General features: G+C 46.4%; 1 protein-coding gene across 11 annotated transcripts in view; it reads left to right on the plus strand.

Moving 5' to 3' along the window:
- The window catches only part of gria1a (glutamate receptor, ionotropic, AMPA 1a), a 59,599-nt gene extending 44,517 nt beyond the window's left edge, over positions 1 to 15,082 (plus strand). For 4 of the 11 annotated variants that reach the window (XM_023821321.2, XM_023821325.2, XM_023821327.2 and 1 more), the window contains 5 exons: positions 7,938 to 8,136; positions 8,266 to 8,513; positions 10,687 to 10,801; positions 13,262 to 13,396; positions 14,521 to 15,082. In XM_023821321.2, coding sequence (XP_023677089.1) covers positions 7,938 to 8,136; positions 8,266 to 8,513; positions 10,687 to 10,801; positions 13,262 to 13,396; positions 14,521 to 14,688 — 865 coding nt within the window. In that variant the 3' untranslated portion in view covers positions 14,689 to 15,082. Of the gene's footprint in view, positions 1 to 7,937; positions 8,137 to 8,265; positions 8,514 to 10,686; positions 10,802 to 11,317; positions 13,527 to 14,520 lie in introns of those variants that run through there. The other 7 variants (XR_002839421.2, XM_023821324.2, XM_023821323.2 and 4 more) reach the window with 7 other exon arrangements.
- The last annotated feature ends 865 nt before the right edge of the window (positions 15,083 to 15,947 follow it).

Below are 15,947 nucleotides of genomic sequence, written 5' to 3' on the forward strand. Positions count from 1 at the left end.
CGTAGCTAGCCAGGTTAGACAGGTCTGGGAGGCATGAGGCATGTTCTTGTCAGATTTTTCCAGAGCAAATGATGCTTGGAGCAGCGTGGATCCCTGTCGTCATGCTGTCGGCTCCGACAGTCCGGTGTGCGACACCCCGCATCCCTGCTCCATAGCAATCGGGCAGACCATTTTTCCTCTCCGTTCTCCCGTATGTCGATTCTGTTGTTTTTGCCCATCTCCTGTCACTCCTTCCTCCTGTCTGGAGAGCCTCGTGGGTAAAAATGTGGGCTCTCGACCAGGAAGTATCTGGTATCATTCCCAGGAGGGGCATTTTTAGCAGGACACCTGCTCCAGGAAAAAATCCTCTACTATGTAAATGGAGAAAGTATGCAAACATAAAATATGTTAGTGCCAAGTGAGGAAGACAAAAATAATATAAGAATATATTATGTGTCCCTGCTCTGCTACTCTCTTGTCACAAAATGTTTGATGCTTAAGAGTCAAATCAATATATATGAAATAATCCCATGAAATCTATTCGTAATAAGTAGCTTTATAAAGTTTTACCATGTTGATATTTGAAGAACTTTTTCCCTCCATTTCTAATCTGAGTCGAGTTGTTTATGTCATGTCACTGACAGCTACGCTAATCATGCTCACAGAAAAGCACTAGGAACTTAAAGAGGCTGCTGTGATTGGTGGAGTTTTCCTTGGGGATACTGCTTTGGCAGTCAGGCACAGTTTCTGGACTTCAGTCCCAAAGAGTAAAAGAGAGCCAAGAGCTGAGAGGAATACAGAATGGACCAAAGTTACCTTCAGCAGGGAAAACAGAAGTCTGTCAAACCTCAGTTGCTCTTTGAACTAGAGAGAGCTGTGTGTGTGTGTGTGCATGTGAGCATGTGTGTGTGTCTGTGTCTGTGTGCATGTCCCACAGTGCAACAGGCGGACCCATGAACCGTTGCAGTAATCCATCTGCCCGCGGCAAACTAGTCTCTAAGGACTCACGCTTGGCTGCACTTAGGAAAATGCAGCGGCCATTTAAATGGCACCTGGCTTCGGTTGCCCCTTCAGGCTGGCCTAGGAAGCATAGGGCCTCACCACCAGATCCGTCCTGGAGAAGCGGCCGGTCCCCGTCTGCATGGGTGAGGCTCGTACTTCGGAGGGATGTGCAGGTTCGAGTGTATACTGCTGGCACGTTGCAGGCTGTGGCAGAAGGTCAACCTCCTTCCAAGGGGTGGGGGGGGCTCACCGGGATCTGCTGTCGGCTGCCGGGGTGATTTATTCGCCGGCATCTGCCAGGCAAAAGTGCCCTAGGATCCCCCGTGGGCGGCTGGACATTTAGTTGTGCGAAGGCGCTGGGTGCCGCCATGCCGCTTGGTGGGGGATGTGGCGATGCTGTGTGATGCTTGCATGTCAAATCCCTGCCGTCTCCTTACTGAGCCTTAATTTAAGCTTGGCTGTGGTGCGGCTGGTAGAGTGAGCTGCGGAGACCAGGCCCTTTCCTGCTGAGATCCCCACTGGATAGCAGACGCCGATATCAGAATGAATATTCGAAAGGGGAACTTGAGGTTTATTTTAAACCTGGCCGCCAGTCTCCTGCTGTCGTTATAGCAAAGTCTCTCCATCACATTAAACCCTAACAGATGTATTACTGAACATAGTATTACTCATATGGATATTAGTGCACCTGTCTTCTGCCATTGGGCCCCCACCAAAAGACAAACCTGTGAGGACACTTACCTCTAGAAAGATTTCTGTGAGCCTGTCCCATGACTGTCTGTGACGTTGTCTTGTGCTCTACTCAACATTGCTAAAAACGACCTTTTACATTAAAACATAAACCACAGGGGCTTGTTGTGAATCCGCCTTGGCATAGCTGACGGATGAGACGCTGTGTGTGATGCTGTTGTTGGTAGCCATGTTTCTCCAAAGAGAATCAGAAAGGACTGTTTAGGAGTAGACTGAGACTGATGGACTATTTAGGAGTAGACCGAGACTGATGGACTGTTTAGGAGTAGACCGAGACTGATGGACTGTTTAGGAGTAGACCGAGATTGATGGATTTAACTGTTAAACTGAGGGTTAGGGTTAGGGTTAGACTGATCTGCGGGTTTCCCACTGAAGCAAAGAAGCACTCCCTGTTATTCCTGGAAGAGAGCCTAGGACTCGTCTGCCCCACCGGGCGCCAGGCGACAAACCCAACAATAAAGCCCTCTTTCCACTGATCTGTGGTTCAGCTTGGTGAGTGGAGATCGCTGCCATGGCAACAGGGAAGACTTTACTGGAAAGGCACTGGGACTTGGTGCTGAGTCCAGCCGGGCCATGCATGTGTGTGCGGGGGAGGTAGGGAGTGGAGGGGGGGTCCTTCATGTTGTACCGGAGAAGAAAACATTGATGAAAATACCTGTCCTTTGTTCTCAGTGTCTCCTCTCTGCCCACTGTGAAGTGAGTATGTGGGGCATTCAGCCTGTTCACAGGGCCGTGCTCTACACTGAGTATAAATATCAGAATTAGGTTTGAGGTGAACATCAGGATCTACTGTGGGAGAAAAGATACATCTACATTTAAGCATTTTTGAAGCATTTTCTACTTAAACTTTTCAATTCATTTTTTATAGCATATTTTCACAACATTACATTGTTTCAAAGCACTTTACATTATCCCTGCCCAAAGCCCCCTGTGAGCAAGCCAGAGGCAACAGTGGCAAGGAAAAATCCCTAGAAGAAACCTTGGGAGGAACCAGACCAAAAGGGGGAGCCCATCCTCCAGGGGGCAGCAGAGGAAGCCCTAACCCTAACCAGACCCAAAGGGGGAGCCCATCTTCCAGGGGGCAGCAGAGGAAGCCCTAACCCTAACCAGACCCAAAGGGGGAGCCCATCCTCCAGGGGGCAGCAGATGAAGCCCTAACCCTAACCAGACCCGAAGGGGGAGCCCATCCTCCAGGGGGCAGCAGAGGAAGCCCTAACCCTAACCAGACCGAAAGGGGGAGCCCATCCTCCAGGGGGCAGCAGAGAAAGTCAAATGAGCTGATTCTGAAATCAACTTGACTTTATTTTAAAAATTAATGAATTACTGAAAGAATCATCAGAGGTCTTTAACAGTTAAATTACAAAGTGTGATGCTGTGTATTTAGTGTGTATTCAGGCCATAGAATATTATTCTGAATCAATGAAAATAATACTGTCAGGATTTTCCCCAGCACAACACAATGTCCATGTGGAATGCTGTGATGCATTTTGGGCTACAGCACAACACAATGCCCATGTGGAATGCAGTGATGCATTTTGGGCTACAGCACAACACAATGCCCGTGTGGAATGCAGTGATGCATTTTAGGCTACAACACAACACAATGCCCGTGTGGAATGCAGTGATGCATTTTGGGCTACAGCACAACACAATGCCCGTGTGGAATGCAGTGATGCATTTTGGGCTACAGCACAACACAATGCCCTTGTGGAATGCAGTGATGCATTTTGGGCTACTGCTTTTGGCATTCTGTTAGCATTTAAAAAAGTTAAATGTAAAGAAATGGATAAGAAACGTTTAATCTTGCTTTGTAATGCATACGATTACCAGCCTTCGCTCGGGGCATCATTGAGTGCAGATTGCATTAGCATAATTACTGGCCTCTTCATGAGAGGAATGTAAATATTGACCTTTACGAACAACGGACAGATTTTTGTAATTTCTGAGCCAAAAACCATTTGACCAAAATCTGATTACAGTGTCTGTAGGGTGTGACTGAGTATTTTTCATGAACTACTCCAGCTGTAATGTCCTGCACTGGTTTGTCAAGTGAAATTTTTCCACTTCTCACTTCCTTTTTATGTCTTCTGATCGGCGGCATTCCTGAATTAGAAGAGTCAGTTTTAGAGGCTGAGTCTGCCGTGGGAACCCCCCTGCATCATAGCCTGACATCCTGCGGTTGAAACTGTAGGGAAATACGATGTTTGCATGTTTCTGGCTTGTCATTCCCCTGTCATGCGGCTGCTGACATGAGACATGAATTTCTTGTCCTGCAGTGTGATGATTTCTGCATGGCGTCCATTTTGAAAGTAGCTCCACACTTCATATAGTCTTAATTGCCAATGTAAATTTTCTAATGGAGTCACACAGCAGTTCTTATGCTGTTCAGATAGTTTTGTGTTTTGTCTAGCAGGCAGAGCAGTATAAAAACACATTTCTATAATCGATGTAACACCAACAAGAACAATGGTAAGTGCATCTGGTGTCAATTTTTTTAATCCTGGCTATTATTATTTATTAAATTGCCAAGGATTTTATGTCTTAATTAATCAATTAATTCCTTAACCAGTGTTTTACACTTGGCACAATCATTCACCATGCAAATTGAATATTGCATTACAATCTGCGAAGTACCTCATAATTAAGGGCCATTTGATTTACTGCTGCGTGCAAGATTAATTCTCACTTGCGGAGAAGGATTAGAGTGGAAACAAGAGACATCGAAAATGTTGATATCTCTTAAAACCTTTTATCTGATAAAAGGTTCAGTGCTGTACTGCAGTGAGGGGGTTAAGGGGATTGTCTTAGAGATATTTGTAAGGGAGGGAAATGCTGTTTGTGTTAAATGCTGATAAAATGTTGTGGATATACAGACATGGCCAGTATGTTCTAGAACAGTGTTTTTTAAACTGGTCCATAGGTCCAGACAGTCCATGTTTCTGCGAGGGAACAAAAATGTAGACTGTCTGGCAGGTAACTGGGAGGAAACAAAAATGTAGACTGTCTGGCAGGTAACTGGGAGGAAACAAAAATGTAGACTGTCTGGCAGGGAACTGGGAACTGGGAGCCTCAAATTAATAATGTGCACTTTGAGGTGGAAGTCAATCAGTCCGCGACCGCAATGTGGCTGTGGGAGTCACTCACTAATGTCGTTTTGTTCTGGAGCATTATGGAAGCATCACACAGCAGTCACCTGACTGGCTCGATGTTTACGGCGGCTTTGGCGGCTGGGATCCTTTCTGTGACATGTAGCTGTGTGCTGATCAAAATCATCATGATGCCAAATGAGTGCCACATTAACAGCAGCATGGTACTCGGCAGAGTAAAGGCGCCTCCTCCCTTACTCACCCTCACCTGAGAGGAGAAGGCGCCTCCTCCCTTACTCACCCTCGCCTGAGAGGAGAAGGCGCCTCCTCCCTTACTCACCCTCGCCTGAGAGGAGAAGGCGCCTCCTCCCTTACTCACCCTCGCCTGAGAGGAGAAGGCGCCTCCTCCCTTACTCACCCTCGCCTGAGAGGAGAAGGCGCCCGGCTATCTGCTGTCCTTCGGTAGTGAACCTCGGGGTGTGGCCTGGCTTTCGGCGCACCGCTGAGGCCTGGGATGGCGGGTTCTCCACCGCACGCCGCAGAACCCCAACGTCAGCTGAGGCCAGAGTGATCCATGCAGCCGGCAGCATTCACTTTTTCTCCTTGATTATTTTTAAATATGGGGGACATATTCTGTTATGGGACCCCCGGTTGAGTCAGGCAGCAAAACCACTTTCACTGCTGTTTTCTTCCCCGTGTAATTTTATTCCGTGTTTCTCTTTCCTGGTAGCGTGGGCATCGTTCCATCATTCGAGGAGGAGAGTCTGAGCTGACAGCTGCTGTCAGCATCTCTGCTGGACTCATTAGCTGATCTTATTTATTACTTTAAGAAAATATAAAAATCATCTTATCAGCGTGCCACAGATACTGGGGAAACAATATTATGCCCCTGAAAGAACTGAAAACTGCATGTAAACATGTAATCTCTGGTAGGCAAACTTTGGGAATATTTAAAAATTTTTATAAATAATTTTTAAACAAGAAACAATTTTGAAACATTTAATTTCATGGTCAGTTCCTTTTGATGATGGACTGAAAAGTATATCTCATGGATGTGTAGTGAGTTTAATAAATGTAAGTAATATTACTTGGGTTTTCATGCTTACTGCAGCCAGGGATGGGAAGCAGGTCTTGCGTTACTGCGAGCCGGTCTTTGGGTCTGGCCAGCGGCCGTCGACGGTTTGCAAGCTGGAGTACAACTGTCACTCGCCTCCGTGCATCGAGGAGAGCTTAAGACTCAGGGCGAGTCGAGCCAAGGCAGCGTGGGAGCGACAAGCACATCGTAGCTGCTCCAGCTGGGAGACGGGATTGGGGAGTGTGCCAGCCACGCAGGGGGGTAGCGGCAGATACGGCTTATTGTTTTGTCTTCTGCTGCGCGCTTTGCATCGCTGGCACGCTTGGCAGACTATCTCTCCGGGGCCTAGTCATTTTTCAGGACCTCAAAAATTCTCCTCCGCATGAAAGCTGCATTGTTTCCGAGGGATTCGCAGCGGTCGGTGGGGGTAAGTCGAGTAATCCAGATTCTGGACTCAGAAACGTCCCTCTATAAGGAGATCTCCCTTAGAAACTTTTGGCTTCCTCAAGGTACCTGCTAGTGCCTGAGACAGGGGGGAGACCATTACCTGCAATCGTTTACTAATCGCTGACGGTTTCTCTAGCTAGCGAAAGACTACCTAAGGCATATGCACGGAAAGAGCTCAGGTTACTGAAAGTCGGAACGACCAATAGACTTTACTGAAGTTCTTTTGTATCATTGATAGCTACCAACAGATAATAATCGTAGCCTTTTTGGAGAAATAGTCATCAAGTAGCCTTGGAGCCACTGCGAGATAAATAACATCACACTGTACTTTTAGAGTCAAAATCGCAACTCAACTGTTAACTTCCAAGAGTTGTGAGGATCTGCTTCTTCTTCTGGAGAAAACAATTGTTTTTGCTGATTTAAGGGTTTCCTGATTTTTCGGCTCAAGAGGTATATTTAGAAAACTGCACATCGACGGCTTAGTGTCAAAAATTGTTGTCTCCATTTTGTTCTGTGTTTGCTAAGGGCCCTGACTCGATCTCTGCATTCTCCCTTAATTGCAGAGAGAATAATTACTGTAAATAAAGTTGTTGTTTGGCCCACTGAACTCATTTTATTCTGGTAATTAAATAGACTGTTGCGCTAAACCAAAATACCTTGTCAAGTTGGTCTTATTTTACGTTAAATGAGCTTTTCTTAGTTTGTGATATGCCAGGATTTGTCACCAAGCCTGTTTGCGCTGTTGTTTGGCGCACACTTCAGGCAGACGCAGGAGTCCTGGGGGATTACAAATCAGCCATTGTTTTTTTTAAACAGGCAATTACAGCAGCTGCTCTCTCTGCAAATCAGGGCCCCCGTAGGTATTAATCCCAGCAGTTAATATGCATGACGTTTGTCAGACGTTCTGTCTGTTTCCTATCTGAGTGAGATTCATTTAGGGTGGTCCGCTGCTTTTGTGATCACCCTTATCGAGTGTGAGCACATTTCGCGCGGACCAAGGGCCGTGTCCAAGGACCAGTTGGGTGATGAACCCATTTGCGATGCGGCGGCGGTGAATTAGCGATTGGAATGAAGTGGGTAAACGTTTTGTGTTTCACGTCTAAAACTAATCTGGTGGAGTATTTATGGAGTGGCTTTGGAGCTGCTAATCACTAGAAGCTTGATGAATATTTGAGCGGGAGAAGGTTACTTGGCTATTGGGGCACTTTGAGGAGATATCCGGGCAGCTTTTCATCTTAATAACTGCATATCAATTGATGTTTTTATTGCCGAAGCTTAATTTATTTTATAAGGAGTACATATGTCAAGAATAATGGCTCCATTAGCGTGATTTATTATTTCTCCTGGTAGTCTGTCCAGGATGCACCCCTGCTTTGTGCCCTGTGCTACCGGGGATAGGGTCCAGGCCTCCCCTTGATCATGACCAGGATGACCATTTGGAAGATGGATGGATGGATATTTTTTCTTTGCAGAAAACCTGGACTGCATCATGAGAGACTGAGTGTTACACAACTAAGAAAGCAGAGTCTTCAGCTCCAACAAAGGCAGGTCCTTTGAGAGCCATAATGTTCTTTCTCACTACACTGTCGATCACTCAGGTCTCTCTCCGGCCGCATCGTGGGCGGCGTCTGGTGGTTCTTCACCCTCATCATCATCTCCTCCTACACGGCCAACCTGGCGGCCTTCCTCACCGTCGAGAGGATGGTGTCGCCCATCGAGAGTGCCGAGGACCTGGCCAAGCAGACGGAGATTGCCTATGGAACCCTCGATGCAGGTTCCACCAAAGAGTTCTTCCGGGTGAAGATGCCTTGTGAACTACATTAAGTCCTCAATTTTTAACTTAAGCAAACAGGCTAAACTTAGCACTCAGTGTCCCAGTAAATCACATTCCTTTTGGTCTCCTCACCCTGTTCTGTTGCCCATCAGAGGTCAAAGATCGCTGTTTTTGAGAAGATGTGGTCCTACATGAAGTCAGCAGACCCGTCCGTGTTTGTGAAGACGACGGACGAGGGTGTGCTCCGCGTGAGGAAGTCGAAGGGCAAGTACGCCTACCTGCTGGAATCCACCATGAACGAGTATATTGAGCAACGGAAGCCATGTGATACCATGAAGGTGGGAGGTAACCTGGACTCCAAGGGCTACGGGATCGCCACCCCAAAAGGGTCCGCTCTAAGGTAAGCATCCATGCACTAACAGCATTGCCATGTAGCCACTACGTAACTTACACAGTCAATCATCAACTAGAATCATGCATTAGACTGTTAGTTATTATTGTTATTCTGTGGTGAATGGGGTTGCAGGAAAGGTCAGTATAATATCTAGTGATTGTTAATTAGTATTTGTAAACAGTTTATTTTGTTTTTTGCCATTTGGGAAATTAACAAATCAATTTAAAACTAGCTTTTCAGTTAAGTTCCAGTCATTATGGTCTTGATGATGATGAATGAATGACCTGTATCTTCCTTCACCACAGGGTCCTTATGCTACTTGCCACTCAGTCTGTTTTTGTTGCCACATTCTGTTGAAAGCTTCAGCTGGCATAATCAATGTGCTTTGCGCAAGCTGACGTGAGACATGTCACGCGAGCACCGCCTTCCCCAAAATGACCTGCCTCCGGACGCCTCGCCGTCACGTCCCCCAATGTTACGGCTCGTTTAGGTAGCAGAAGCCGCGACTAGCCTGCTTAAGGCCTTCATTGCCCGTTCCCTTGATTGATTTTACATAAACAAACAGGGCATATGAAGTCAAGCAAGGCTTGTTATGGAAAGGTCAGCCTCTTATAATTCCATTATGCAGCTAGAGTCATTTTCAATAATTAATGTGTAACATTTAATGCTAATCTAAGGTGCGGTTCTCTTGGGAAAAGACATTAGCTGAAAAGCTAAAGGGTTGCTAAAACATAGTGTAGGTAGTGACTCGTCCATCAGTGCCACAGAGCAGAGCAATGGCGGCTGCGCGCTGGGGAATTGACCTGCCTTGATATGAAGAACAGAAGATGAGAAAGGAGGTTGATTGCATAAAAATAACCTGGGAAATTTTTAATAGCCTTTCCCCAGTTGTGAGATAACCTCCCTGGGAGAAGACCTCAAAGAAATTGCGCAGTCTTTTGTAATGCACGTCTTAAAGCCCGTACCGTGAGAGGAAGGTGACACCCCATTCTGGATGTAAAAGAATGACTTCCAGCGTATCGCCCAGGGCACAACTTAAATTAGATTTAATACCCTACTGCTATCCCTACATTAATGGAATAATAATGGAAAATGAATTTATAAAAGTGTAAATCATCGTCAGCTGGGTGCTTGAGGGACGATCGCACATACGCTCCCTGTGTTTCCGGGCTTCTTTGGGGTGTGTGACATACATTTGCGGCACAAGGCACAGTCAGCGATGGCCGATACTGACAGAGGAGTCTGCAGCAGCTGCAGAAGTTGATTGGCAGTGAGGAGGTGTTGTTGGAGTGCCAGCCATCTCCATCTAATGGCACTAGTGGAGTGCACTGGATATGCAGATGTCCCAGTCCGTCTCGGCACCTGCGGAATGCGCCTTGTGCATATCTGATGAACAATGTGACGTAAGGCTACCTGCTACATGTGATTATTGTTCTGTAAGAGTCTTCTTCTTGCCTATCCCCTCTAGCCATGTTTGACTTGTGTTTCCCACCAAATCCCATTCATATCCCTTTTAGTTGACAAAATCATCTCACCAGAGCACTGCCGCCTCCAAAGTAGAATTCCCATCAGTTCTCCTAAACTCGATGTGGATCTTCATCACTCATAAATCCTCTTCTTTCTTTCCGATTTTCTTGGGATAAGAAAGAATTCATGGGTTTTACCTAGGAAGATGGTCAGTAGGCATGAGCCTGCTATGTGCAGGCAGGCCATAGCAGCAGAAGGTCAGAGTCAGGAAGGGCAGGATATCTGCGAAACCCTCTTTAAGGTCACCTCGTGACCCTGTTAGCGGTGGTCTTCGCTTTGACGGGACGGTCCCAGGCAGGCTTCTGCGTCAACTTTGTACCCATCAAAGGAAAACCACAATTAACCAGCAAAAGCCAAAAAACTCAGCAGGTTGCTGGTATCTGCCCTTCTTAAGAGACCTCGTCCTGCATCTTGCTCGGTAAAACCCATCTCAAGAAAAAGGCCACTAAGCATTATTTTCCATTTTGAAAAAATTAATTGTACTTACGTTCCACAACACACCTGCTTTCTCAGCTGTCAGATACGGCCACAGAAGCAGAGAGTGTTGTGCTGAGAAATTATGATACTAATAATTTTGACCAATAATGCTGCATCTCGCCGTAACTCGCTATATCTCGGTTGATACTGACCAGTATTATTTTATCATTTCAAGAAACCCAGTAAACCTGGCAGTGTTAAAACTGAACGAGCAAGGCCTCTTGGACAAATTGAAAAACAAATGGTGGTATGACAAGGGAGAATGCGGCAGCGGGGGAGGTGATTCCAAGGTCAGCCCCAGAATGAACCGCTCTGCGGGTAAAGCACAGTACCGGGAGGGTAACCGGCACCCAGAGTCCGCCAGCGCTTTGGCTGCTGCCCCGGTATCGGGCCGATACCGGGGAAAGCACAGGGCCCCGTTTCACGGCCAAAATCACCCTGTGATAAATTCACGACAATGGTGAGAAGACCAGCGTCACGCAGCAGCATGTGGCCTTGCACGGACGACACGGAGCTTCCCTCCGATGAGCTCCTGGCTTGGCCACGCGCCGGCAGGGTGCCCGTTACCCAAAGTGATACAGTAATACACATCTGGCAGTAGGGAGGACGGCAACTGTGCTAGATGGAGTATTAACACATATCACTTTGACGCCGAACTGTCGAATTATGACTGTGATATCTTTCCTTCTTTTTTATTTATCTACCGCTAAGACATTTGATACGTTTTTATGGGTGAATGTTTAACATGTGCTGAATAACATAAAATAACATGGATAATGTTATTTATGTTATTTCCCTGACTGAAGAATCCCCGTAAACCTCGCGGTGTTGAAGCTCAATGAGCAAGCCGTCTTAGACAAACTGAAAAACAAATGGTGGTACGATAAAGGGGAGTGTGGAAGCAACGACTCCGCAAGAAAGGTCAGTCCACCAGCTGGTCCCACCTAACATCCTAGATCACTTATGTACCTTTAGGAGGCGCCCATGTCCCCCCCCCAAGCCCCTCATCCCTGCTCCCCCCAGCACATTACGCATTGCCACCTCTCTCTCCAGTCTGTCATTTGCCTTCCAGAACCATCCGAGCAGTGTACAGATCCCCAGTCAGCCTTTGTATTGTGTCCCGGCGGTTCACCACGAGAGTCCCGCCGGCAGATGTGGTGCAGGAGAGAGGCTCCGGAAAGGGCCGGTGGCGGGGATTGGCGATGTGCCAAGTCAGCCTATCTCTGTGAATTATTTAATGAGTTAAATGTCATGCCGATAATTGGCTTGTCCCCTATCAGAAGCCACTTAACGTTTGTACATTGCATGGGAGACCCTGGGTGGGATAAGGGTCATTTTATAGAATGGGAGGGACATAGGTGGACAAACTGATTAAAAAAACATGGTTTCAAAGTTTATTTTAAAATTCCCTTTGCTTATGAATGCCAAAGCGCCAATTCCCAGCTCCGGGGTTTCTGGTGCAGCTACTGGGCATTATTTATGCGTCGTTATCCTTCACTCTGGTTCCCACAGTTCTGCAGGAATGGCAAGCACAATTGTGGAAGGGGTAAGAGCCGGTCCAGAGGACAATAAGCACTGAACATGAAATTTTCATTTTCTAAGGGCGCTGTGTAAAATCTTCGGCAGTGCCCAGTTTTAATGTGCACATAACCAGAAGGGGAACCATTTTGGTAATTTTATCAGAAATAACATTTCCATGGAATTAACGCATCCCAGACCGAACAGAATGACCTCAGCTGTGATTTCATAAGAGACCATCCATAATGCATTGCATCTTTTCCGCTGACTAAAATTGAACATATAAATGAGTAAATGTCAGACTGGAGAGAAAGGAGTTTCTTTCAAGGTCCCTTATCCTTTTATCACTGCCCCCCCAGTCCTCTTTATGATATTGCTCCCCCTCCTGTCAGAACAGCCATTTGCATGCTTATTGGACAAGATCCTTAGGCCCAGGACAAGGTGCCCAGAACCGACTGCATGAGACTAGTGATGGCCACGCCCTTTGCTGTGACATCACAATGGTCCTGTCTCACTGCGTGATAAATACCAGGAGAGCCTCCCTTCCCTTTCAATACGGATTACACCTTCAGCTGGAGCCTCCAGCAAGCCCTCCCCCTAAACCAGTCGATACCGGCCTCTCTTTAGCTCTTGTACTGTCCCGCATGGTCGCAGCCAGCGTCCTAGACCCACAGCCCTGAACAATAACATATATATCCTTTAACGACAATATACAGATGCATTAATTGTTTGGAGTTTGTGTCTGTCTTTGTATACCTTGTTATGGATGGGAGATTGATGACATTAAGAATGGCGAATGATTATTGGGCAGTATTCAGATGAGATGGCCTGTGTATGAGCTTAAATCCAGGGCATGTTTGCATGATTCTCTTGCATTTGTGACTGAAGTAGCTAATTGTTCTTCAGAAAATAAACAGACCTTTATTAAGTTTACATAGCCAGCACAAAATAATAAATGTTAAGATATTTCTCTAAATTTAATTATTGTTATTGTATTTGAAAAAGTTTTTTTCTTTCTATAATTCAGTGTGTATTTTTAAAAGTGAGGTAACCTATTTTGTTTATCTGTTTTAAAAAAATGCAGTGCGTTTAACGTTAATTTTGATTAGCGGCTATCATATTGACGGGTCGTGCATGCATGTCTGTCTCAGTCTGTGCTCGTTTCTGCATGTGCATGTGGAAGGCCAGGCACGTCTGAGTGTCTCTCTCACCCGCTGCCTCTCCGCCCACAGGACAAGACCAGCGCTCTGAGCCTCAGTAATGTGGCTGGGGTCTTCTACATCCTGATCGGTGGGCTGGGCTTGGCCATGCTGGTGGCCCTGGTCGAGTTCTGTTACAAGTCAAGAACCGAGTCCAGGAGAATGAAGGTGTCCTCACATGCCCCTCAGGCCTCGCACTGCTCGCCGTTAGACACCGCGCTCACTACTGCCCCCTATACAGAGCTGCAGTGTTACAGCCTGTACGGGATGGACAGTGTTAAGATCTAAGAGCCACGGGGTAGGAACGATGACTGCCACCGGCCATCCCGACCCACTCACGGCTTCCGTCGCTCGCCCCCCCCCTTTCCCTCCGCTGACCGTGCTGTGTGCCCCCAGAGCGACGCACTGTGCTTCACTGTCCACACTCTAACACCTGAGGCCCGTCTGCTCCATCCCTCGATATCCCCGGAGCTTGTCGTCAGGGCAACCGCTGCTCTGTTGCCATGTGCCGCACTTTTTGAGAGAAAAGCTTAGGATGCTATAAGAATTTACATTTTTGACTCAGTTTTCATGAGCTCACTATTGTTCCGTTGACACAGCAGTAGACTGGGGGTGGGAATAATGGAACTACTGATTCTTGATCGGTTTGTGCGTTTCACTGTTACTGTGACCATTATCCAGTTAAACTTGAAGCAGTCGTCTATGACTCTGCATCGACCAGCATCGTAGGCTAGAGTCTGCAGTCACTAAAGCTCTGTACGTGCAGTTTTTTTTTTGCCTCTGTTTGCTAAGATAATCCCTCTCTTTGGAGAAGATGAGTGTCGGACTATCATCGGATCGCTATTTAACACATTAACTGAGAGCCAGACACTGTGCACGTCAATGTGTGAGTGCGACCTGCAAAGGAGGGGGCTCGTGAGAAAGACAAGCCCACTGCACGCAGCGAGGTGCATGACGAGTTTTATCGGGACAAACCGAAACGCGACACAGGCCAGGGGGCGGGGGCCGTGACGCGCAGTCAGACTGGGGTGTCCGGGGGCATTTCAGGCATACAGATAATGCAATAATTAACAACGCAAAATGAAAACATGCTGGAATCCATCTTATCATGTGGAAAGTACTAACTGTCTGCCATGCACTAAGTATTGCTTAAATGCATAAGTAACTGTTATACATTTTATGAGCTGACATGCTCCATTTATTATCATAAAATGTATGGTACGTAAAGATGCACGGCAGGGACGCATCCCGGCGCGCAGCAGCTCACTCGCACATCTCCATCCTGTCTGCAGCAATCCATCAACGACGCCATGCGCAGCTCCACCTTGACGAGGATGAGCGGCAACGGGAGCGGCGGCGAGAACGGGCGCATAGTGACGCACGACTTTCCCAAAGCGATGCAGACTCTGCCCTGCATGAGCCACGCGGCCGGCATGGGCCTGGGCACCTCGGGCATCTGACGGGGTGCCCGCAGGAAAACGTCCAGCGGCCCGCTGCAGACATACTGCCAAAAGGACTCACAGACTGCTCCTTACAGACTGCTCCTTACAGACTGCGTGGGATTAAAAAGAGAAACATTTTCTAAGGAAAAATCATTTGTAGAAAAAGAAAAAAGAGAATGATGACGCGCTGCAATAACTACGCCTCTGGACTTTTTACGTAAAGTGTACATTTCTGTGAGGTTCAAAAGAACAAAAAGGAAAAATATATTATAAAGTGACACTTCCGCTGTGCCAGTTATCTAGACCGGTTTACTTCAGTCGATTTGTGCAATATTTGGTTATTATCAGTAATGTCGTTTGCCTTATGTTTTTTCTGTAAAATGATTGAATTAAAATGGTCATTTTTGCACAACAGGACTAGTAATCCCTAATGGTATAATGGTGAGCAGCCCGTCTCCAGCTCCAGTCTCACACCGCTGTTGTCTGCAAGCCACGGGCGGGGGGGGGGGGGGGGGGGGGGGGGGGGGGGGGCGCAGTGCTCTGCAGTGGAAGCTGTCTGCCAGTGGACACCTTGCTCCTTTGTGTCCATATAAACTGAAAGATAATTCTTCTTTAAATGGACCCACAGTTAGCCAAGCTGGCTGTAATTCAGATTAAAGCTGTGCTCAGTGTGTATGTTTCATTCATAAAGTGTTATAAGGAACATATAGACAGGCTCCTTTAAATTAATTCTTCATCTTCAAGGCTGCTATATCTTCCATTGACTTGGGATACCTCATTATGTTTTTAAGATGATGATTCTATCATTTTAATTCTCTGAGTAAGAATTAAATCAGTACTATTATGGAATACCATATACAGTGAAGCTGAGATCATACATTTTTGTAAAAGGTGTCTAAAAATTCCTGTGCCAGTACTCTGCAGATTTTTTTTAGGGGACTGAGATGATTGCAGTGTGTAGACCTTTGCAGTGAAAGACATTCTCATCGGGCTGGTCTTTTATAATAGCTCATGCCATGCTTTTATTTTTTGTTGTGGGGGTATGTATGTTTTAATTTGCTACCAGGTATATCTGAACATAATCTGTGCTTAGGAGACCCAGGGCTTCTTAAAAAAATGAAAATATTTATTAGCCACAAAGCAAAACCAAAATGCACTACCCCCAATTCTGCATTTAAATTAGCCTGGAGATGTTTCACTTGTTTTATATTATTTTAAGCAAGCATCTGTACATAGTAATATCTTCGGGATTTAAGCAGATTTTTTTTAAATTTTCA

This window comes from Paramormyrops kingsleyae, chromosome 10 (genome assembly GCF_048594095.1).
Source record: "Paramormyrops kingsleyae isolate MSU_618 chromosome 10, PKINGS_0.4, whole genome shotgun sequence".
Lineage (NCBI taxonomy): Eukaryota > Metazoa > Chordata > Actinopteri > Osteoglossiformes > Mormyridae > Paramormyrops > Paramormyrops kingsleyae.